At 37.1% G+C, this 20,517-nt stretch overlaps 1 protein-coding gene across 4 annotated transcripts in view; it reads right to left on the bottom strand.

Moving 5' to 3' along the window:
• The window catches only part of NUBPL (NUBP iron-sulfur cluster assembly factor, mitochondrial), a 139,212-nt gene that overhangs the window by 20,117 nt on the left and 98,578 nt on the right, over positions 1-20,517 (bottom strand). For 3 of the 4 annotated variants that reach the window (XM_067296713.1, XM_067296709.1, XM_067296711.1), the window contains one exon: positions 2,350-6,795. The exons of the other annotated variant lie outside the window; for it this stretch is intronic. In XM_067296713.1, the coding sequence (XP_067152814.1) occupies positions 6,733-6,795 (63 nt within the window). In that variant the 3' untranslated portion in view covers positions 2,350-6,732. Of the gene's footprint in view, positions 1-2,349; positions 6,796-20,517 lie in introns of those variants that run through there. 4 annotated transcript variants of the gene reach the window in all.

Here is a 20,517-nt window from a genome sequence, read left to right as displayed (position 1 = left end):
CCATCAGACTACCCAAAATGATATCCACATGATATTTTATGTTACGGTGACTGTAGTTCCTGAAAACAAAACAGAAAACAAAGAACTCCCCTACTGTTCTTGGTTTTGTTTAGAAGAAGATGATATAATCTCACTTCAAAGCATGAAATTCCCTCTAGGAGCTCCCACACAAAAGTGTATTTAAATCTTTATTTGGTGATCCAGCTGCAGTATTAAAGTGCTGAAAAAGGAAACCCAAAACATTTTGTATAGTGCTGACTGAAAAGACTGACTGGAATAGGATGAAACTTCAGCTTAATTTATTTTAAGCTCTGGTACAGTAATTCAGTAAGTTATTCAAAATGACTCCTTGGTTTTTGGTATCACCCAAGTGTAAGGAAAGATACTTTGCAGTGATTATATATCTCCCTCTCATATTCAAGTTCAGCTCCTGTGGTAAAGGCAACTAAAATGCTAACTTCGATAAACTGCCTGGTAATGGCATGTGGTCTAACGTAATGCGGATTGACCTAAAACTGAGAGAGAAGTCAGTCCAGTTTCTCAAATGACATTTTATGGCAAATGTTTTCAACTGTTTCCTTGTAAATAGATGTTTCTATAGCTTACCTAACATGAAGAAATTGTGTCATAAATTAGGAGTTCTGGTGATCTGCAGTGATCTAATTATTCTGTCCCGACACATTTCTGAAGCGCTGAGATCAATACCTCCCTGGGGTGCCAGGCATTCCAGGTCACATATTCCCTATTTGTACATTTCTGCCAGAAGTTGGAGAGATACGTTCCCAATTGTATTTCTGACAGTATAAATATTTTATCTCCTTTCATATGCCAGTAACATTTACAGACTAATAAGACATCCCCTGCTTTGCCCTTAGCCATCTGCCTCTACTAAAAATACAATTCTACCTGTATTTTTAGTTTTCTAAACAAATTACTATTGCTTCCTGGCACGAGGTCATTCTAGGCAAATATGAGTATATTTTCTCCTTCCCTGTCATCTCTCAGACTGCTACAGCAGATTCATATATAGGATTCTGTACACACATATTGATGTTGACTAATTTGTGTGAGTCATTCTTAGTGAAAATGGCAGAACTTTTCAGCCAGTGGAAAACAATCCATTTTGACAGCAAAAGAGTTCGTCCAAATGCCTTTAGGCAGTATCACACTTGTTCTTCTTAAAAACTGTGCTTAAAAATCATAAAAATAGGAATATTTTAAATAAATTACTCTGAAAATGTGCTGTTTTCAATGTTCACGAACTACATACTCTTGATAATTAAAAGGCATTTTATCAGCAGTTTCATTTCAAATTAGTGAAGTTAAATTTCCCATCAGGATATTGAAAAACATTCAGAGAGACCATGATTAAAATTTCCTATATTAACCCAACAGCGAACATGGCATTCAGCATCAATCCTATCACTTCTTTTTCCAGAGTAATAACTTTCTAGACGTGTCAACAATAGTCAAGGAAGAACCCTTTTTCTAAAGTGGTTTATTTACAGTGTAGAGAAAGTAAGCCAAAAGTGAAGTAGCAGCATCTATGTTAATAAGAAATGCATTTGTAAAACATGCATTTATAAAATGTGCAAACAAGCAACAAATTCACAGGCTTTCTAAAAGCTTAGGATATTAAGGTATTACAAAAGAGATGTCAGTAGTGCTGGCACTCACAAATAAAAGTGGGTTTTATTAGACTGAGTTTTCAAAGCCTAGATGCTTATGAGGCACATTTTCCCAGCCTTTTAACACTTGCTTTAAAAAGTAACTCTCCAAAATAGCTATTGGGTCCTATTATCCAGCAACAGGAAGTGGTTAGTGTGAACCCAAATTCTCCCAGATTCAGTCTAAAATGTAATTAATTAGAGGCCTCAAGGTATCAGAGACAAAAGCCTGTTTATATGGAAATTCTTCTTCTAGAAAGAGCCATATAGAAACTTCCTGATTCAGCAGATAAAGCAACATGTAAAATCATCCTGGCCTGTCTGACCCTCCTACAAACAAATCTCACACCACCCCCAAAATGCTTACTGTTGAGCAGGAAAATGTTCAGGCTTCTGAACTTTTGTTTATTTTTAACAGTTTTACTTAATGAAATGTAAAAATATTTATAACATTCACACACCAGAGGAACACTCCAAAATTAAATCTACTAGAACTAGCATATGGGCTTGACTTAAAAAAAAAAAAAAAGAAAAAAAAAGTTTCTCACATTATTTAGTTCTCCTGAATACACAGCCAGACTAGGCTTTAAAATTACATTATAGCTTTTCTTCAAATTTAGTTTTGGAAAAAAATATCCCTGAAAGGAGAAAGGATAGAAAATTATTCTGATACCATAAAAAGTATTTTTATGAAAACTGTTTATTTATAAAGTAACCAAAAGTTTGTATTCTTAAAATAGACCTTGCTTAGTGACAGGAAGTATACATGAGGGAGGCAAGAGTGAGAGTTTTCTTTCTTCCTCCTTATAGGAAAGACGAAACAATCCCTGGACCACAGGAAATAACACAAGTTTTAGAAAATCCCAGTGGTATGAGTGAAAACACTTCAACTAAATCTGCAAACCCTCAAAATGATGTTAAAGGACAACAGATGTTCTCTGCACTAGCCTGCTCAAAGACTCATGTACTCCCTAGGAGAAATTATTTATTTGCATCGATTAAAGTGAATATTCAGATGCAGGCTCATACAAACAGAGAAACTGAGAATAATAGGTGCATAAGGAATGACAAGCTGCATCTGTCCTCTTTGTTCTGAAAAGAAGCTGAAAACCCTCCCTGAATATATGAAGATAATGGAAAAAATACAGACCATTGGATATACTTTTTGCCAGTCTAGTATCTTTACAGTGTAAAACACAATCCACAAAAAAGATAAGTCCTAAATTTGGGCTGCAAGCTATTTCCTGAATGAAATTTTTCTTTTATGTTTCTGTGACATGTGGTTGACACACTGGAACCTTGGCTGATATGCTGCCAAAATAAAAAAGTAATCATTATAAGAAATGATAACTTCTGTCATAAGTCAATTCTGAAGTTAAATCAGCAATCCAGGTTCATCTTATTGTCATGAGTCCCTAAGCAGGAACCTGTCCATCTAACCAGCTCCATGAGGAAGTCTTCCTGTTAAATAAGGAGGATAACAATATAGGCCCAGATGTGGCCATGAGAGCCTAAAGTGACACACGGGTATCAAAATCCAAAAGCAGAAGCCTCAAAACCTTTTCCTACCTCTGTAAGCACCTCAGATGTCAGACCTTATCTGAAGAACTAATTATTCATTTTATTCACAGACTCCTTAAGGAAAGTTCATTAATAATGCTGGAAGCAAGGATCAGAATACAGACCAAGTCATTAGACTAAAAAAAATTAGCTGTAATTAGGACTATATTCCTTATCTCTTGCATAAGCAATACAGCTTCCTCAGAAGAAGTGACAAATACTCCCCAGTTCTCCTTAGCAAAGTCTAAGCCAGGAACTGTTCTAAGGTTAGGAGCTATGGATTTGATTCTTTCAAAGTAAAGCGGAGCACAGAACGAGTCTCTTGTATCCTGTGCAAGCACTGCAATCTTTGTGGAAAAGTCAGCATGGAGTGCTTCCCACACCAATGAGATTTGGAAAGACAGGAATGATGCCACATTACCTTTGTTAAAGGAACAATTTAGGTATGGAAGTATGGAGTTTATATGTCAGTCTCAGGGTTGCAGACTATTATCTGCACTGCTGGAGTATCTGAAACCCCTTATCTTGGTGTCCGGTGCCCTAGCCTTTGCAACGCTAAAGCCATTTGCAATTGTGTAGCCCACCTTTCACTTGCAGCTCTATAATCTTTCATCTAAACTGCTGTGTATTTTTCTCTTGTTACTGTTCACCTGCTGCTATTCTCTCAGCCTTGCTCCTGCAAGCCCAATATTGTTGTTATGGCAAGGTCTTCTGGGAACCTGCAGATACTCCCATTGGCATGAGAATCACCCCTTCTTTCCTCCCTTTCTCTTACTCGTTGGCCATAGTTACATTAGGGAGCTCAATAATATATATGAACAAGGTTTACCAATGAACCAGTATGCAGCACCTGCCCAATATCAAAGCCTGCTCCAATCAGTGCCAACAGCATCATAAGCAGGAACAGGCAATAGCAAGTCTTGAGCAGGTCCTGATGAAAACCATATAGTTACTATGGGAAAGGTATTATAAGGGAATCTACCTGCTGCACTGAAGAGGCCACCCCAGGAAGAAATATTCATCTGGGGACCCCCATTGCTTCTCTTCCCTGCCAGATGCTGGGGGAGTTTTCCCTTTTCTGTTTCTTTCCCCCAAAAGTAACTTTCACCCTTCAGAGTTAATGTATGTCACCAGATACAGATCTTGCTAAAAATCTTAATGCACGTGAACAGCATGCACATGAACATCAACATTCCTCGCACAACCACCTTTCTAGGCATTTGTTGTTTGTTCCTATCCCACTGAAAGCAAGCTCTTCCACTGTTTTCAGTAGATAAACTCTAAGGGACTGTACTACTACAAGGCAGCTCTGTGCAAGTGGGATGAACAGTGCAGGGTACCAACCAGAGCTAATGACTAATCTTTAAATATCTTGAAGGCTGAAAACCAGAAACAGATATTTGTTTAAATATTTCTACAAAGCTTTTTTCTGCAAGGATCACATACTGTATTTAATAAACTCCCCTCTAAAGCACACTCTAAAGTGTATCTTTTTAAACATTTAACAATTTAATACATGCATCTTCATCATACGCTTTCAGAAAAGGAACTAAATCTTTAGTGCACACTTGATGGAAGACAAATTCAATGGCTTTCTTCCAAACCCCTCCTAAAAATGCTAATTACACCCAGTAAGAGAGATAATTTGAGTGTTTTAAAGCAAAATAAATTTCATCCTGACTTTCAAATATCTAGAATACTCACATTGGCACAGTACTCAGTAGGTAACATTTAAAATATAGATGCTAGCGTAAATTTAAAGTTTCCCAGCAGTAATTAACATAAGGAAAGCTGGAACCAGTATGTTCTGCCAAATGGGTCTAGCTAATTTGAAGGGAAGTTCACAATTAAGGGTTTTTTTGGTTAATACAGTGAAGATGAGCTGCTTCTGCTGTTTTTTCTATTCACTAATTTATTTCATCACTATGATCACCAATCAGAGAAACTAGAATGGGTAAGAATTTAAACCCAAATGGAATTAGTAGAGAAAATCTGATTTGCAAAGTATTTTTCTTTTACAACTTCAAATAACAATTAAAACTTTTGTTATTGTGAAGAGAAATTTAAGGCTTAAAGAAATCCACAAACCACAGTCTTAGTGGCTAGAGAGATCTCTTTTGGTGGGTGAGTGGGGGTTCAAGTACATGCATAGATACTGACTGGAAGTAAAAGACCAACAGTTTTGGAGTACCTAATTTATGTTTGCAAAATCAGCTAAAGCTTAAAATTCAGCTTGCAATTTGTGTCTAACTTTCTCATGCAAATTCTGGGTGTGTATGATTTAAATGTTCCTAATGCAACATTAACCTTTTATGTTCTACCACTTCAATAGGAAAAACAACTAATTCAAAATTTACAAGTACTTACTTGGACTTACAGGAAAAATCTTGGTCCCACTGAGGTCAATAACAAAACTCCCTAGATTTCAGTACGGTTAAGATTTTATGTTTAAGATGTCTAAACTTGATTGTGTAGATGAGTGAGCCTAAATGTCAACTGAAACATTTAATTGTAAATGGAAACTCATTCTCTGAAGGCATATTTCTTCACTTCCACACACCAACACAAAAATAAAGATCACAGAATACAAGGCAATAAAAAAACAAAAACAGAAGGCCATGCAGTTTGAAGATCCAATCTTTCTTTCCTTCCAAGTTGTAGCTTTACATTCAAAGTCGAACCTGCTGCACTGTTAAGAGTATGCAATTATGAATTTAATTTATCGTGATCATTTGCATCTCCTGGCAAAGTGAGCTCAGGTGCAACATCTGGCTTTCAGTGAAGACCTTTTGTTACCTAGTCTTCTATCTGGGTCTATTATAATGCAATGTAGTCAAGAAATATACCTAAGGGTGGTGTAGTTCATTATCCAATAAACTGTGAATTACCTCATGATCCAACATTATCCAGTAAAAAGAGAATTTGCTCATGATCCAGTATAAAAAAAAAAAAATCTTCAAGAGTATATTGCAGGGGCATTTGGGATTTTTTTTTGTTTTTTTAAGATGAACACACAAACATATTGCAGTTATATAACTGAGTTTGCTACTTCAAATTTTGCAAACCTTATTTATGGTCAGGCTGGTAATTAAACAAGCAAATAAAAAGCTGAAACAAAATGTACAGGAATTAGGGTATTGCAAATGTCATCTTTTAAGCAGGGTTTATGCCTTGGCATCGTTATCATCATTCTGCTTGGCTGAAGAGGATGCTTTTTATTCTTGATGTTAAAATGGAAGACATCCAAAAGCCATACTTTATCTCTTCCTGCTCTGTGATCTTACAAATCAGCAGTTAAATACCATCTATCATCTTTTGCATACTTCAATCCATTTGGACATGGCCAAACAACGACTTGAAAAAAACAGTAAATAACACAATTGTATTTTAAACTCTGGGAAACTAACTTTTAAAAAGTTCTTAGAAATCAAATACGGAGTCCATATAATTAAGTAGCAGGCCTCTTCTTCCTCTGCTTTATTAGTAAGTTTTAGTGATAAACACTTCAAGCAGGAGGTACTGGCAGTCGTCTTACTATTTCCATAGCTATCCTTAGATAGGCTTTAGCCTGTAAAAACAGAAAGATATATTTAGCACCTTTCATTTTCTACATGAAAGAATATTTTAAACCTTGTTAGGTATATGGTCTTTCACACACATTCAAATAAAATGAAAAATGTTATAATAAATGGGTTCTATTTTGCCAGTTTTGTGTTCAGAAAAACATTACGGCAATATATAAAATAACTACAAGCATTACTTAAAACATCAAGGGGAAAAATAAAGTCTAACTTCACTATTATTTTTAGAATTCTGATCTCTACTTGACTAAACAATCTGCCTTAAACAGCAAATAATGAATATTCTTCTGGAAAAAGGAAGCTGCAGGCACCACTGCGGTTACTATTAGTTATAAACTTCTCTCACCCTACAATTTGAGATGTGCTGTGCATGGAATTGAGACAGAATCAGAGAAAACAACTACATTCCAAAATAATTCAAGTGAATTAATTCATTATGGACTAGACTACACTACAGAATTTCCTATACAGGCATTAAAAATAAAAGTATCTTGGAAAAGAACATCTTCCCAAGAGACTGAAGGTGGTATTAGAAAGAACAAATTCCATGACACCAGAATCCATGCAGGAAAAGCACCCTGTCACACCAACCTGTGGCATTGAGTAGTACGCTGTAAACTCGATGGTATAAGAACACCGAACGATAAGACTGTCAGGAGCGGCCCAATTAAAGCATACTTCCTTTAACTTCTTTAAAAAGCAACAGAGCCAGGACCATGATCATTCTACCATCAAGAATTCATAGATTTAACATCAAGAGACATGTATAAAAACTGCCTAAGCTCCAGCACAGTACAAACTATAAAATGAAACCCAGTAATTCCTGTATCAAGCTCAACAAATTGTAGTTGAAACTGAACACACCTTTTAGAAAGGTCGCCAATCCTGATATAAAGATTTTTAAGAAACAGAGTATCTACTATATCTCTTGTATGTTGTTGCAGAGATTGGTTACTTCTATTGTTAAAAACATACACCTTATCTACAATTCTAATTTGTTGCACTTCAATTTCCAGTCTGTGCATCATGTTCTGTGTTTGTCTAGCACAATAAAAAACTCCTCTGCTATTCAGCTTTCTTCTGCTCTGTTAGACAGTAACCAAGGTATTTCTTTGCCTTCTCAAAGGAGCCTGCATTTGGAGCCCACACTGACAACCTTCCCTATTTTACTGGAAGAAATCACAAAAATATTCCCTACTGCACTTATCTCTCCCTGCCTCCTACAGCATTCTTAGGTGGTTCTAACCGTGAGTTAGAACTTATAATTTTGATGAGTCTTTAATATAACAAGCTGACAAACATATGAGGATGGAGCTTGAGAGACAGGAAGCAGGGAGGGGGTCCAGTGTACCACTCAGGCTACTAGCATTAACTGTCATTAGCAGAATACATTCGGGTCTGAACTAGGTGCCAGCCTTTTACAGGGCCAGACACCCTAACATGCTTTCTAACACGCTTGCTCCTCAGACTTCGGTTTTGTTTTCTGTCTCAGCATTCACATAATCTTAAGACTAAAACCAAATAATTTTCTAAGTGCATTAGGAATGCAGACACCATCTCTTCGTAGATAGCAGAACGTGGAAAATGTATTATGACCACAGCTAACCAAAGGGCTTAATCCTAAAATGATCTGGACACATAAGTTACTCATGCAAGCAGCTGCAACGAAATCAATTGAATGATCCATTTAAGTTACCATATGATTAAGTTTGTGATCAGCCTCAAATCCTGTAGCCGTATATTGACAAAGCTAAGACTTGTTTAAAATATGAATTGTAAGATATTCTAACATATTATGGCCAAACAACAGTATTTCCTATTCTGCAGTTCAGCTTGGGGGCAGTTTTTTTCCTCTTGCAACCAACTTAGAACATTGATACTGTCCACTAAAGAGGACCAAAATACAGTTCTACTAATATGATAATTATGGTTAAAATGTCTTCAGAAGACTAGCACCATTCATATGTATTTCCTCCACATGCTTATTCTATAATGATCTATTATCTAGGACTCACAGAAACTACATGTCAGGGGCTTCTTTAAAACCATTAATCTGTGTATCAACTTGTGCATTTATAAAGCAGTGCTAAATCAAAGCAACAAATATATAACTGAAGATTCTTTACAAGGGCCTCTGAAGAATTAAATTCTGCTCAGCCTTTTGTACCATAGATAAGCTGATTCTTGTTCAAGAGTTACTTTTACATTCTTTGTTATATAAATTGACAAAATATCTACCAGTAAAATACTGTTGTCCTATTTATTCCATTATTCAATTTTAAATAGCAGCAATTAATAAAAAAGTAGATACTGTTTCTCCATTTACTCTGGGAATCTTACAGATGCTTACTGCAATAAGCGACATTACCTCTGAGCATTAAAAAGAAAAAAGAAAAAAAAACCAACACAACCTACACCCCCTCATGCCTATATATAGTTCAGATTAATTCATTCCAGAAGAAGAAAAGGAAGTATAATTATTCCCAAGAGAGGTGTGCTGTTAGGACCTGCAAGACCTCATAAAGATTGTGAGCATGTTAAAAGCAACCCAGGAAGGCAGATCAGAGTGCTGAAGAAGTCAAACTCTGAAAATAGAAGGAACAAAACCAGAAGGGCTGGACACAGCTTTGAGGCATTCCCATTGCTCCTTAGAAACTTGATCTTTGGATTCACAATAGAAAAGAAAGTGATCTGACAAGCAGAGGATAGGTATTATAGATATTATTCAGTGAAGGATAGGTATTATACAGTGAAGAAAGCACTGTGGCTAAAACTAAGGTGGGTGAAAAGCTTTGATCATTTTCAAATGACTTGGTATTTAACTCTGCTACATTCACTAAATTCCTCTTTCCTTCAATTTCTGTGGTAATTAAGTCATCCTGATCTATCAGGCCAGGTCTATCATAGGCTATTGCCCGTGGTATTATTTTACTCTATCAAGTGCCATGCTCTTTAACAGAAGATTGGTTTTGGTTATTATTTTATTATTAAATTATCCTAAATCAATCACCATAATTCAAATGTCTGGCTCCTAAAATAAAGCAGGGAAACACTGGCTACCACATATGTAGCATCTTATTTTGCATTTTATGAGATGACATCCCATAAACCAAAGTTGCATAAAATTTACTTATGCAGTGGTTACTGAGTCTAATTTTGAAATTTATTATCAGACACAATAAAAACTCTTATACTCTCTATTTTCTCCTCATTTACACAGTGAGTTAACTCTGTACTTTCTTGCATATTCCTGTATTTTAGAGCCTCTCTGTGGTTTTACTGCAATGGAGTATTTACTGCATTATATACAGGACATTAGTCAGAGTTGAGTTCATTCAGCCAGACATAAGGTGTCAGAACTTGGACAATAGTAAAAGTTTCACAGCTGTACTACAGTACTCAGCTCCCTCCCCCTCTCTTTTTTAATAAATGTTCACCAAAGCTTAGGGAAGAAGAAGTCGCATCATATCCATAACAGCCAATGCACGACTTTTTTTTTTATTTGCACTAAGACCACAGGCAATAGCACAACTCATAAAAGCAGACTACAGATTTTTTCCATGCTGGAGAGTAATTAGCAAACCTTACCCCTTAAGAGTGCTACAGATTTTTGTAACTTGTTTTTTTAGAGTTTGGTCAAAGAAACTAAATTTAAAAAAATCTGTTCATGATCAAACATTAATGTTTCACCCACTGCTTTTTCAAAGTACCTACATTTTTTTAACAACTCTTTTCTCCTTCACAAGGAAAGCAGGTTCATACCAATCAATAACTTGAGGTGACAATGCAAATTTCTGTTGGGGGAGAACGACAGATTTTCACGTACCTTCAGTATATCTGCACCTAGTCTTCCCTCTACACAGATGTATTAACCCTCTCCCTGGTAATCACGTATATAAGAATGAATAAAGCCTCCTTCCTCCCCTTGTTACTGTATATGTCAGTGGTTCAGGGACTAGATAAAAGACGTGTTTTTTTCACTTAGGAGAAATGTAACACAATTTTCCCTATTGAAGTATGATGGAATGATTCATGTGACCATTATAACTTAGAGCTAGTAGAGGAGATAGCATCTTAACCTGCTCCCATTACCATCCCCTGTTTCAAAGTTAGCAGTAACTCAGAAGTGCAAAAACGGAATGCTTACAGATCAGTGCTTTAACAAAGCACAGGATGGGACACTTCTGGAAAACCACTGAACCTAATGACAGGCTACAATTCCTTTAACACCTATAACGCATATGAAAGAAAAGCTATGGTATTACAGGCATCTTTATTTGGCAGGCATATACTGGAAATCTCAGTCACTTACGTAACATCATTAGCACTTCTAAAAATTAAAAATAATGAAACTAACTCAGAAAGGACTGCACCTTAAAATGGGGCAATATTATTATTCTGGACTCAATTATGATGGAATAAATGCCTAAGAATCAGTGATCATAACTTTAAATTTAAAGGGACAGTCCCAATTTTATATACTTGGTACTCTAAAAGGTGTAATTTGATAAATTATGAGAAAACTGAAGAGAAACAATTGAAAGAAAAAAAGTTAAGGTAAGAAATGAGAGTAAACCCTGGAGTTTTACCTTATGAAAAACTGAACCAAAAGCTTTGATTCCATAACACAGGACAACTTTGGCAAAAAGCTTATCCTTGTTCAGTGACAAAGGGAAAACAAAAAATAAAAACAAGTGATTTATAAACACATGGAAGGTGGCAAGAAAGAGGAATGACAGATAACAACAGATATATGCTAAAATTTCTGGGTAGAAAATGAACATGGAAAGCCAAAGATATCAGCCAAAGCGAAGGCTGACAGATTTGAGAACAATAAAAGGAAATTTTTAAAAATCTGTTAAGAATAAACAGATACTTCCAATTTTGCAGACATCAGTACAGCTGTAATGGTTCAGACCAAAGATCCAGGCAACCAAATAGTCTTTTCTCAACTGTGGCTAATGACAGAAGCATGGCAAAGACTGTAAAACTAGTACAAGCAAATGATACTTCCCCAGAATACTTCGCAAGCTTCCAACAACTTGTGACTCCAGGACATCCTGAGCAGGTCCTGAAGTGGTATGTTTGTGTTTAACAGCCATTAAATGGACTTTTCTTCCATGAATTTCTCTTAACATGCATTGAACTCCTAACTTTGGCACTACTGAGCATTAAGCTGACCTTTTCATAGAACTAACCATTAAAACCTCAAGATTCTGCTAATTGAGAGCTCATCATTGCTTATGTAAAGCTAGAACTGTATTATCCCCACATGCATCACTCCGTGGCAAGAGTTATAGAACTTGTTACAAGAATGAACTTCAGACTTGTCCTATAGGTACAACTGTGGTGTAACTGGGTATCATGGCTGTGCCTGTGTGCAATGCTCAGTACTTTTAGTTATTAATTACCCAGGTGGCCTAGGAACTATCATCTGCATAGGTGAGATAATGGACCAATTTGAGACAACAGATCAACTTGAAATAAGATGATGGACTGAAGTCTTAGTCACCTTCATAGTTAAGTATTCGACTAATTGGTACAGGAGCTCTCCAGGTGGGAATTCTGGACTCTCTTGAAGAGTTCCCCAGGCAGCTCCCACCTTGCACAGACCAATTTGTATGTTTTAATGAGTTCATTAACATCCTGGGTGGAGAATCTGGCCTTTCTAGAGATTCCCCAGGTGGTTCCTGCTCCAGAATCAACCAAGTTATATATAGATAATTGTAAATAATCAGTAGAAAATTTTCCTGCAGATGCAGAAATGATAATACAGGACAGTCTTTTTGCACACAGTTAGGCGTTGTTTTGTACATAGTTTAAGATAATCAATAGCAATGGATCATGCATAAGCTGCAGTGGTCATGTAAGGACCACAAACCAGCTACATTACAAGAACTGAGTAGAAGAGCAGTTCAGGTAGTCTCATTTGATCCAGCTGAAGACACCACTGGTAAGAGTCCTTGCAACAGAGACTGCCATCGCCATCCAGGCCACAACCAGCTATCCTGTTTGAGACATTTGATTCCCCTTGCAAATGCTACCCTAAGTCAAGGTCCCAAATAAATTAGATTATTTTTTAATAAACACTCTGTCTGTGAGTGTCTGCATGACAGCTTCATGTACATGTAACCCTGAATTTCATTTCCCATGTAGTTGCTCTGTCACTTAGTAACAGGAGGTTACTGCTGCAACCCGCTGCAGTCAGCACTCTCTTCTCCTGTGTCAAATGCCCCGGTATTATCAGCAATCTTCTTAACCTGCTGAACATCTTTTTCCCTCTAGATCACTACTTAAGATGTTGAACAGTACATAGCCCCTTATAGTACTCCACTAGTAATCTCCGTCTTTGAGAAAATCAACTACTTCTAGCCTTAGTTTTCTATCCTTGAACAAATTGTTCAACTGTGTGAGGAGTTTTCTATTTCTGCTAGCTCAGCTTAAGAGGTTTTGTTGAGAAGCCTTTTGTAGGTCCACCTACATATCAATATACCAAATCCCCCTTCCTCATATGATTGTTGAATCTTTCAAAAAATGCCAATAAATTGCAAGACAGAGCTTTCCTTTACAAAGATGTGTTGAATCGTCCCCATTAAGTTATATTTAACAGTGTGTTCACCAAAATAAGGAAGAAAAAGGTTATATGAGATCTAAAAGATAGACTTTTTAATTAGCAGAATCATGTAAACTGTACTCTGGTCTCCCGAAACAAAAGTTTGCAGAGACCTGAAACCCACTGATGTTTGCACTTTTATAAAGCTTGGAGCACTGAGGACATTAAGAAAGACTGGAAGACTGAAGATTGTGCTAATATGAACAAAAAACAAAGCAGGATGACTTCAGTAACTGATTCCAATCCTGGGCAAAAAGGCATGAAGCTGCCAGATGATTTATTTATTAATTTAATTTTTATTAATTAAAATACAAGAATAGACTAAAACTCTATAATCAGCATGATGTTGCAGGAAACTTATCCTTATTACAGATGTAATAAGGTATCTTTTAAAAAGCATTTTGTTTTGTATTGAAAAACTTTTTGATAACAAAATGGAATGATACAATATCAACAAACTACAAATGCATTAGGGATTTGTTAAGTGACAGACTCCAAGAAGTAGGCAATAGGAAATCTGAAGTAAATAATGCCATTTCTAGTGAGCCTTTGCAATAATTAGTACTATGCCCAGACTAGCCAACTTGCCAGATTTTCCTTGGCAAATTGGAAATAAAAATAAAAATCCTTACTGCTAATATTTGCAGATGATAAAAAATGGCACACTTTAAAAAATGATGAGAGAAAGATAATAAAAGGAGCAATTAGTATTGCAAGTTAAACTGGGCCTAGATTTTAATACAGGCTGGCCCTCAAAAAGCGGAAGCACTATCCCAGAATGAAGTTATTTTAAAAAGTAGACAAGCACCTTAGTGGACAAGTAGCTCAACACGTGATCCAGTAAGGCTGTATTTCAAAGTATCTTTGGTTCAAAAGGCAGGGGACTAGTAAGGAGGTGAAGAAAGTGACTGCATCCATGTTACTGTATTAATGAATCAAATACAGAAATAATACATACAGATTTATTGAAAAAAGGGAAAGGCTAACACTGTTGTAAGCCATGCCCTGGCTGCACTGCAACTCTGAATTCTGCATCCAGTTCTGACATTTCTATTTTAGAGGCATTTTGAAAAACTGAAGAGAGTGTAGAAAAAACAAAGGTACAAATGAAAGCTAATGAAAATGTCCAACAGTAAAAGGCTTAAAAGAATTCAATCTGTTTAGCTTCTCAAAAAGAAGATTAAAGGGTGACTTGATTATAGTGTATTGGTACCTTCATAGGAAGAAAATACTAGGCAATATAGACCTCTTATCTAGTGGTGAGAGGCATAACAGGAACCTATGGCTGAAAGCTGAATCTGGAAAAATTCAAAATGGAAATGAGAGACTTAAACAATTAAACCAGTCACAGGAATCAGCTACTCAACTCAGCTCCCAAAAGGAAGCAATGGATTCTGCATCTCTTAATGTCCTCAATGTGGGACTAGATACTTTCTTTTTCTAACAAAATACAAATCATATTATTCAGACAAGTTGACAATTCAATATAGGATTAGTAAATGAATGTAATGCTGTTCATAAGAGGTCACAATTGCAATTGTATAGACATTAAGGATTCTGACATTATGAATCTATGTAATCTGTGTAAGAGACAATGTCATTCCTCACCTTCTCTCACTCTCCAGATAGGAAATTAGGGCAGATATTTATTACCAAGTCTTTTATACTATTTTCAATCTTTTTCACCTTCTGTTATTAATAGAGTCAGCTCTCCAGCTCAAGCTTTATGTGAGCTGCACTTGTTGCTAAAAGCTATCCACTAAATTAAGCAGCCACACACTGGCTGCTGCTAACCTTGCCTGGGAACAATGGATACATTTTTTCACTGCACACTTAAAGACAGTAGCCAAAGCTTGGATGCCTGGGGACTGACCCTATCTTTACTCTCCTCGCTACAAGCTTTCACTACAGTACTACATTTTTGTAGACTGTACCAGAATTTGGCCAGAAACTATCACTATGTCTCTAACAACAAATGCTTTAATAAAACTATTCAAAGAATATTTTAGCAACACTCTGTTTTTCTACATTGGGTTAGATTAAAAATTTTATTACATGCTTTGAATGACCCCAGTTTCCTATAGAGTGATTAAAATGAAATCTTTTTTCTCACTGAGAAATCTGATCATTTATCCAAAGCTGGTAAAACAGATAATACACATCAACTTACATGAAAGGTCTAAATGGGACCTCAGAAACTAACAACACTCTCTTCAGTACATAAGCCCTACTCTACATATATTGAACTTTTTCTCCTACTCATGAATTTTTTCATGTGCCATCTGTAGACTCAGAATAGAGCTGGGTTCAGCTGTTTATTCTATCATTACTAAGCAACAGAAGATAGATTGCAACCAAAAATGGAGAGGGTTTTTTATTTCCTTTTTGGGTGGCAAGCCAGAGGAGAAAGAGAGTAAAGGATTTTCAGTTCTTAATCACACACAACCATTTTCATATTAATATGATACAAGTGAGCTTTAGAGACCATAGTTTTTCCCTTTGTGGTTTGGAAGCTCTAACAGGAATGGTTTATAGACTGGCTCTCTAAAAGTAAGTCTTTTGTGAATGGACAGCTTTGTATTTAACAGTAACATATCAGCTACTTGAAAGCTGAACATCCTCACTGCTTTGTGAGGATAAGACAGAAGAAATGCACAGAAAGAGACAGAACACCCTAACAACCGATCAGATCTGTTCATTATTAATGCTGCACAGTTGGGGTTTGAGAGCAGCACTGGGGAGGGCAAAGGTTAGAAGTGAAAGGTGAAGTTAAGAGAAACAAAAGAGCTGGGAAATGGCCATATGAGAGACCATTCACCTCTCAAACTGGTTTAAACACTGCCAAAAAAGATAGACTAAAACAAAGCTGTTCATTACAGCATTCTTTCAGTCACAAACCTCCTTAGGATCGAAATGACTAATGACAGCATAAACTAATGACAGCATAGAGCCTGGGGTAGGGGATGGAGGGGATTCATTTGGAAAAGGACTGAGAAGTCCTACTTAGTCTAACTGATCAGAATATCCTCATTCATTATTTTATGTCATGGAATAACAGACATGGGGTGCACTTAAACTGCAAGCCAACCTTTTTACTAACTCATCTAATTAACCCCTATGGTATGCTGGTGAAATGTGAGCCTTTCAAACCAGTTAGGGCATTTCATTTTCCCTAAAAGTTTTATCCATGAGGTATGTACTCACCACTCCTAAGAGGACTACAAAAGACAACTTTACAGGTCATAGCTGATTCTGACCTATTCCCATGGACTAGCTTGGTTACGGCCTGCTGGTTTGCCTCACAGTTTATTTTCGTTAAAGTACAGATCTTGGACCACAAACCACTCACTACAGGGTTTCCAGTGTCTACTGTAAGGGCCACACAACTACAGAATACAATTCACCCTTCATCAAATGCAAAACAGGTAGCAGCTAGTATCACATTCACCTTCTCTCAAACCACTGCATACAAACAGCTTCTGACTGGCCACTCAGAAAAAACATGCTGATCTCATCACTTACTTGGGGGCCAACTACACCACAGAGCAATTGTAAATCCAGGTACTGACATGGTTTCCAACTTCTATTTGTGATTAAGGGACTCCAAGACTGTTATGATAATTTATCCAACCCAGGAATCCAAGGAAGAATCTATGCAAGTCCCAACTGTCGAATATCGAATGTTGTGGATGCTGCTATACCTATCAAGAAGGGTGAGGTATTCAAATTTGTAGCTGAGCTGTTGGGGGGCCTATACTCCATTCATTGCTGAAACAAACTAGCAGCCAAGGGCAACTAGTAACTAGTTAGATAGTGACCATCACCAGCACAAATGCCAGACTTGGCTCTACCATCTGGATAACAATAATGATACGTGATAGCTTTTCTTCTATTAGCATTCTCTTCGCTCAACCACAGTCCATCTTCCAGTCCTATCAGATTTTAAATAGCTTTAGTTTTCAAGGAAATTGCTTGTTGCTTTGACACAACTGCAACCTTCAGTGCATGCCTGGAGCTGCCCTGGTGTCTGTGGTTTACCATGGCCAACTCTGAAGGCACTAAAAGCACGATGACAAACAGCTTTAAATGAGCTTCCACTTCAGACAAAAGCTTCACGTGACCCAGAGAAATTCTTGATTGCAGCAAAAGGCTTACAGTCTTTCCCTCTCTATCTTCCTCTGGGTAGTTCTGCCATAAAATTCTTCTTTGCATGGGTTGGCAACTGCTGTCAAGCTGCAATGAAATCTCAGCCCAAAAAGTGGGCTCAGTGAGATGATGAAAGTCAATCCATAATGCAACACACAAAATGTAGGAGGCAGGTAAAGTAAACTGAATGCTTCCTGAATCTACTACCTCCTTAATGCTCATGGGACACAGAAATTTCCTGTTAATCCTATATATCAGCAGTTGCCAAAGCCAAGCCTTCAACTGAGAGAGCTGGGAAATACTGCTAGCCCCAAGATGCCATTATGTGCATCACCCAGGTGCCATTGTGTACATCAAGAAAAGACATCCTGCCCAGAAAACATGGTTAAGCAGAACAGTGCAATATAAATGCAATATAGTAATAGCCTTCAAACGGACTATCCTACAGCTCAGGACTTTCTTCAGCAAAGTGAAGGGTAAACGAGGGTCTGATGATGCATTTTACTATCTACACCTTGAATGAAGGATTCACACCTACACGTGCCAAATATTACTGTGATCATTCAAAGGAAGCCTTGATGGTAAGACATATCATAAAACATATCATGCAGTCTTCTTTAAAAAACAAATAAAACTGAACTCTAAAGATACCACACCCAGGAAAGACCACTGTTAAATGGAATTTCTGATGACAGCAAAAGCACAGCAGAAATTATTTGCAACCTTTACTTCAATTTTTCTCCAACTATTTCTTCCAAGGCTTTAAAATGTTGTACATTTTTACCCTACTCATACACCACCCTTTCATGAAGTTCTACAAAAAAGTCCTTCTGAATATAAATTCCATCTGTCTGTTTGGGTAATACCACAATAAAGCCTGTAACATTTCTACTTTAATTGAAAAGGGATTTTTAACCAGACTGACTTTCCTCTGTTCTGTCAGACTGCTGATGCCCCTGTTTTCCACCTCACCGGCCTTTTTCCCCTTATAGATTTGTGTGCAGTTTACTGGCCTCCCATTCCTTCACCAATGTATGAATAGATATGAATACATGAAATTTGCAAGAGTGCTGAAAACACTTCATCTTATTAAATGTGAACTAGACAATAACATGAACATCCTCCAAGAAGTATGTGGTTTCTGTACCATACATTGGTCTTTATGACAATCTGGATAGGCTGACATTAAGCATGTTTTCCAGCCACAAGTTCTGGTTTCCTTGCTCCAGGACAGGTTTGGCTTCTCTCCTACACAGGTCTTAAATTCCTCACCACACTGCAAGTAAGCTTGTACATATCTACAACAGGCTGTGATTTGGGGTTCTAATACCCTAGCTATAGCTGATCCACTGAGTTTGCTCTCTTTCATCTTCCCCTACTTTCCAAACATCCTCCACTTGATTTTTATGGAACAACAGAGTGAATTCAAAGTACTTTTTCCTTAACAGATTCCAAATGTTTTCCCTAACAGTTTGTGGCAAGAAAACACTAAGGAACCAAATGTCCATTACATAATATTTCCTGGCATTTTGTTTTTTTTTCAAAAGCATCCATCTTCCCTGCACTTTTTACCATGAGAGTTGACTACCTCTTTAATAATTGAGAGGGGAAGAAGGTGAAATCTAAACTCCATTCTCTCCCGACTTTCTGCTGTCTTTAATACACTATCCCTGCCAAACCCTAGAGGTGTATTATCTCATCTGTCCCCTACAATTTTAATTACCTCATTCCCTAGCTGAGGAGATGACAGACTTCATCTACTACTAGCCTCAGCTTCCCATATGTCTCCTTCCTGCTATGACTATTCCAACAGAAAGATGCCTGCACTTTTAAAAAGGTGAATGGTTATACTGATAGAGTAGATGTATTTTGTACTTCCTTAAGTTGCTTCTTTGATTTTGGAATAGATGGGAGTTTGGTGTTTGAAAGTCACAATTACTATGTCTCTTCTAGCAAGATACTGTTTTTTAACCAGAAAGTCCTCACAAGAGAAACACCAACTGTCTTGTACCTCTTGAGTTTTGTGCTCATACACAAATAGTCCTTCTTGGGAACCATTCTTTACCTCTTTCCCAGTGTGGATGAAGAGTTCACTTGGCTTTTAAAACAACTCATCTGGTGGAAGAAAACCTTCACTGGAATTAATCATGTCTTTTGTTTCTTGCTGTGTTTCTGGCCCTCTTATCTACAAGTTTCAGGATGCCTCTTTCAAAACCCTGTTCCTTCTGATGATCCTTAAGAGGTTCCCCTATATCTAAGCACTATCAATTCCACCAGGTTTCAGTAATTCCTCTTCTGTTTTCCCTATTTCAGTTTTCCCACTTTAGTAGAGTGTTCCTGATTTTGTTCTACTAGCCTTTGTTGTCTGGAAATCCACAGCTTCAGGAAGGAGGGAAGTGCTGCATATCTCAGCTCCCAAAACTCTCAATTATCTCCAGGAGAGTCTGGTTAGTCCCCACTGTTGATTAAACTAAGAAATGATTAGCTTCTTGTACAGGATCTTAAATCACTACCAGTTGCTGCCATCTGTCTATTATCTCTCTGTTAGACTAGCCCCTGCCATTTACGCTAATTTGCGAGTACAGCAATACTCCATTTCTACAGCACTGGTCTGCATTAAAAAGTTTTGTCAATTAAGGGTGTAAAAATACAAAACAAACAAACAAAAGAAGAATTTAAACAACTAAGTTGACAGACACTCTAAAGTAGACAGTGTTATACCAAGAGCAAAATCATTTTATCAGTACTGTTTATTTCTCCTTGGGTACTGCCTTAAGCTTTACCAAAAAAACCCTCCAGCCATTAAACCTTCACCTCCTTTAGGTATATACACAACCCTTTCCAAAAGGAGTTGAGTTATGTATTCTGTGCCTCCACACACATTCAGTGCTGCTACTCATTCTTCCTGAAGGAAGAACTTTCTGAATTGACACAGGCATAACTCCACAAG

Source organism: Apteryx mantelli, chromosome 4 (genome assembly GCF_036417845.1).
Source record: "Apteryx mantelli isolate bAptMan1 chromosome 4, bAptMan1.hap1, whole genome shotgun sequence".
Lineage (NCBI taxonomy): Eukaryota > Metazoa > Chordata > Aves > Apterygiformes > Apterygidae > Apteryx > Apteryx mantelli.
This window is presented reverse-complemented; position numbering and strand designations above follow the sequence as displayed.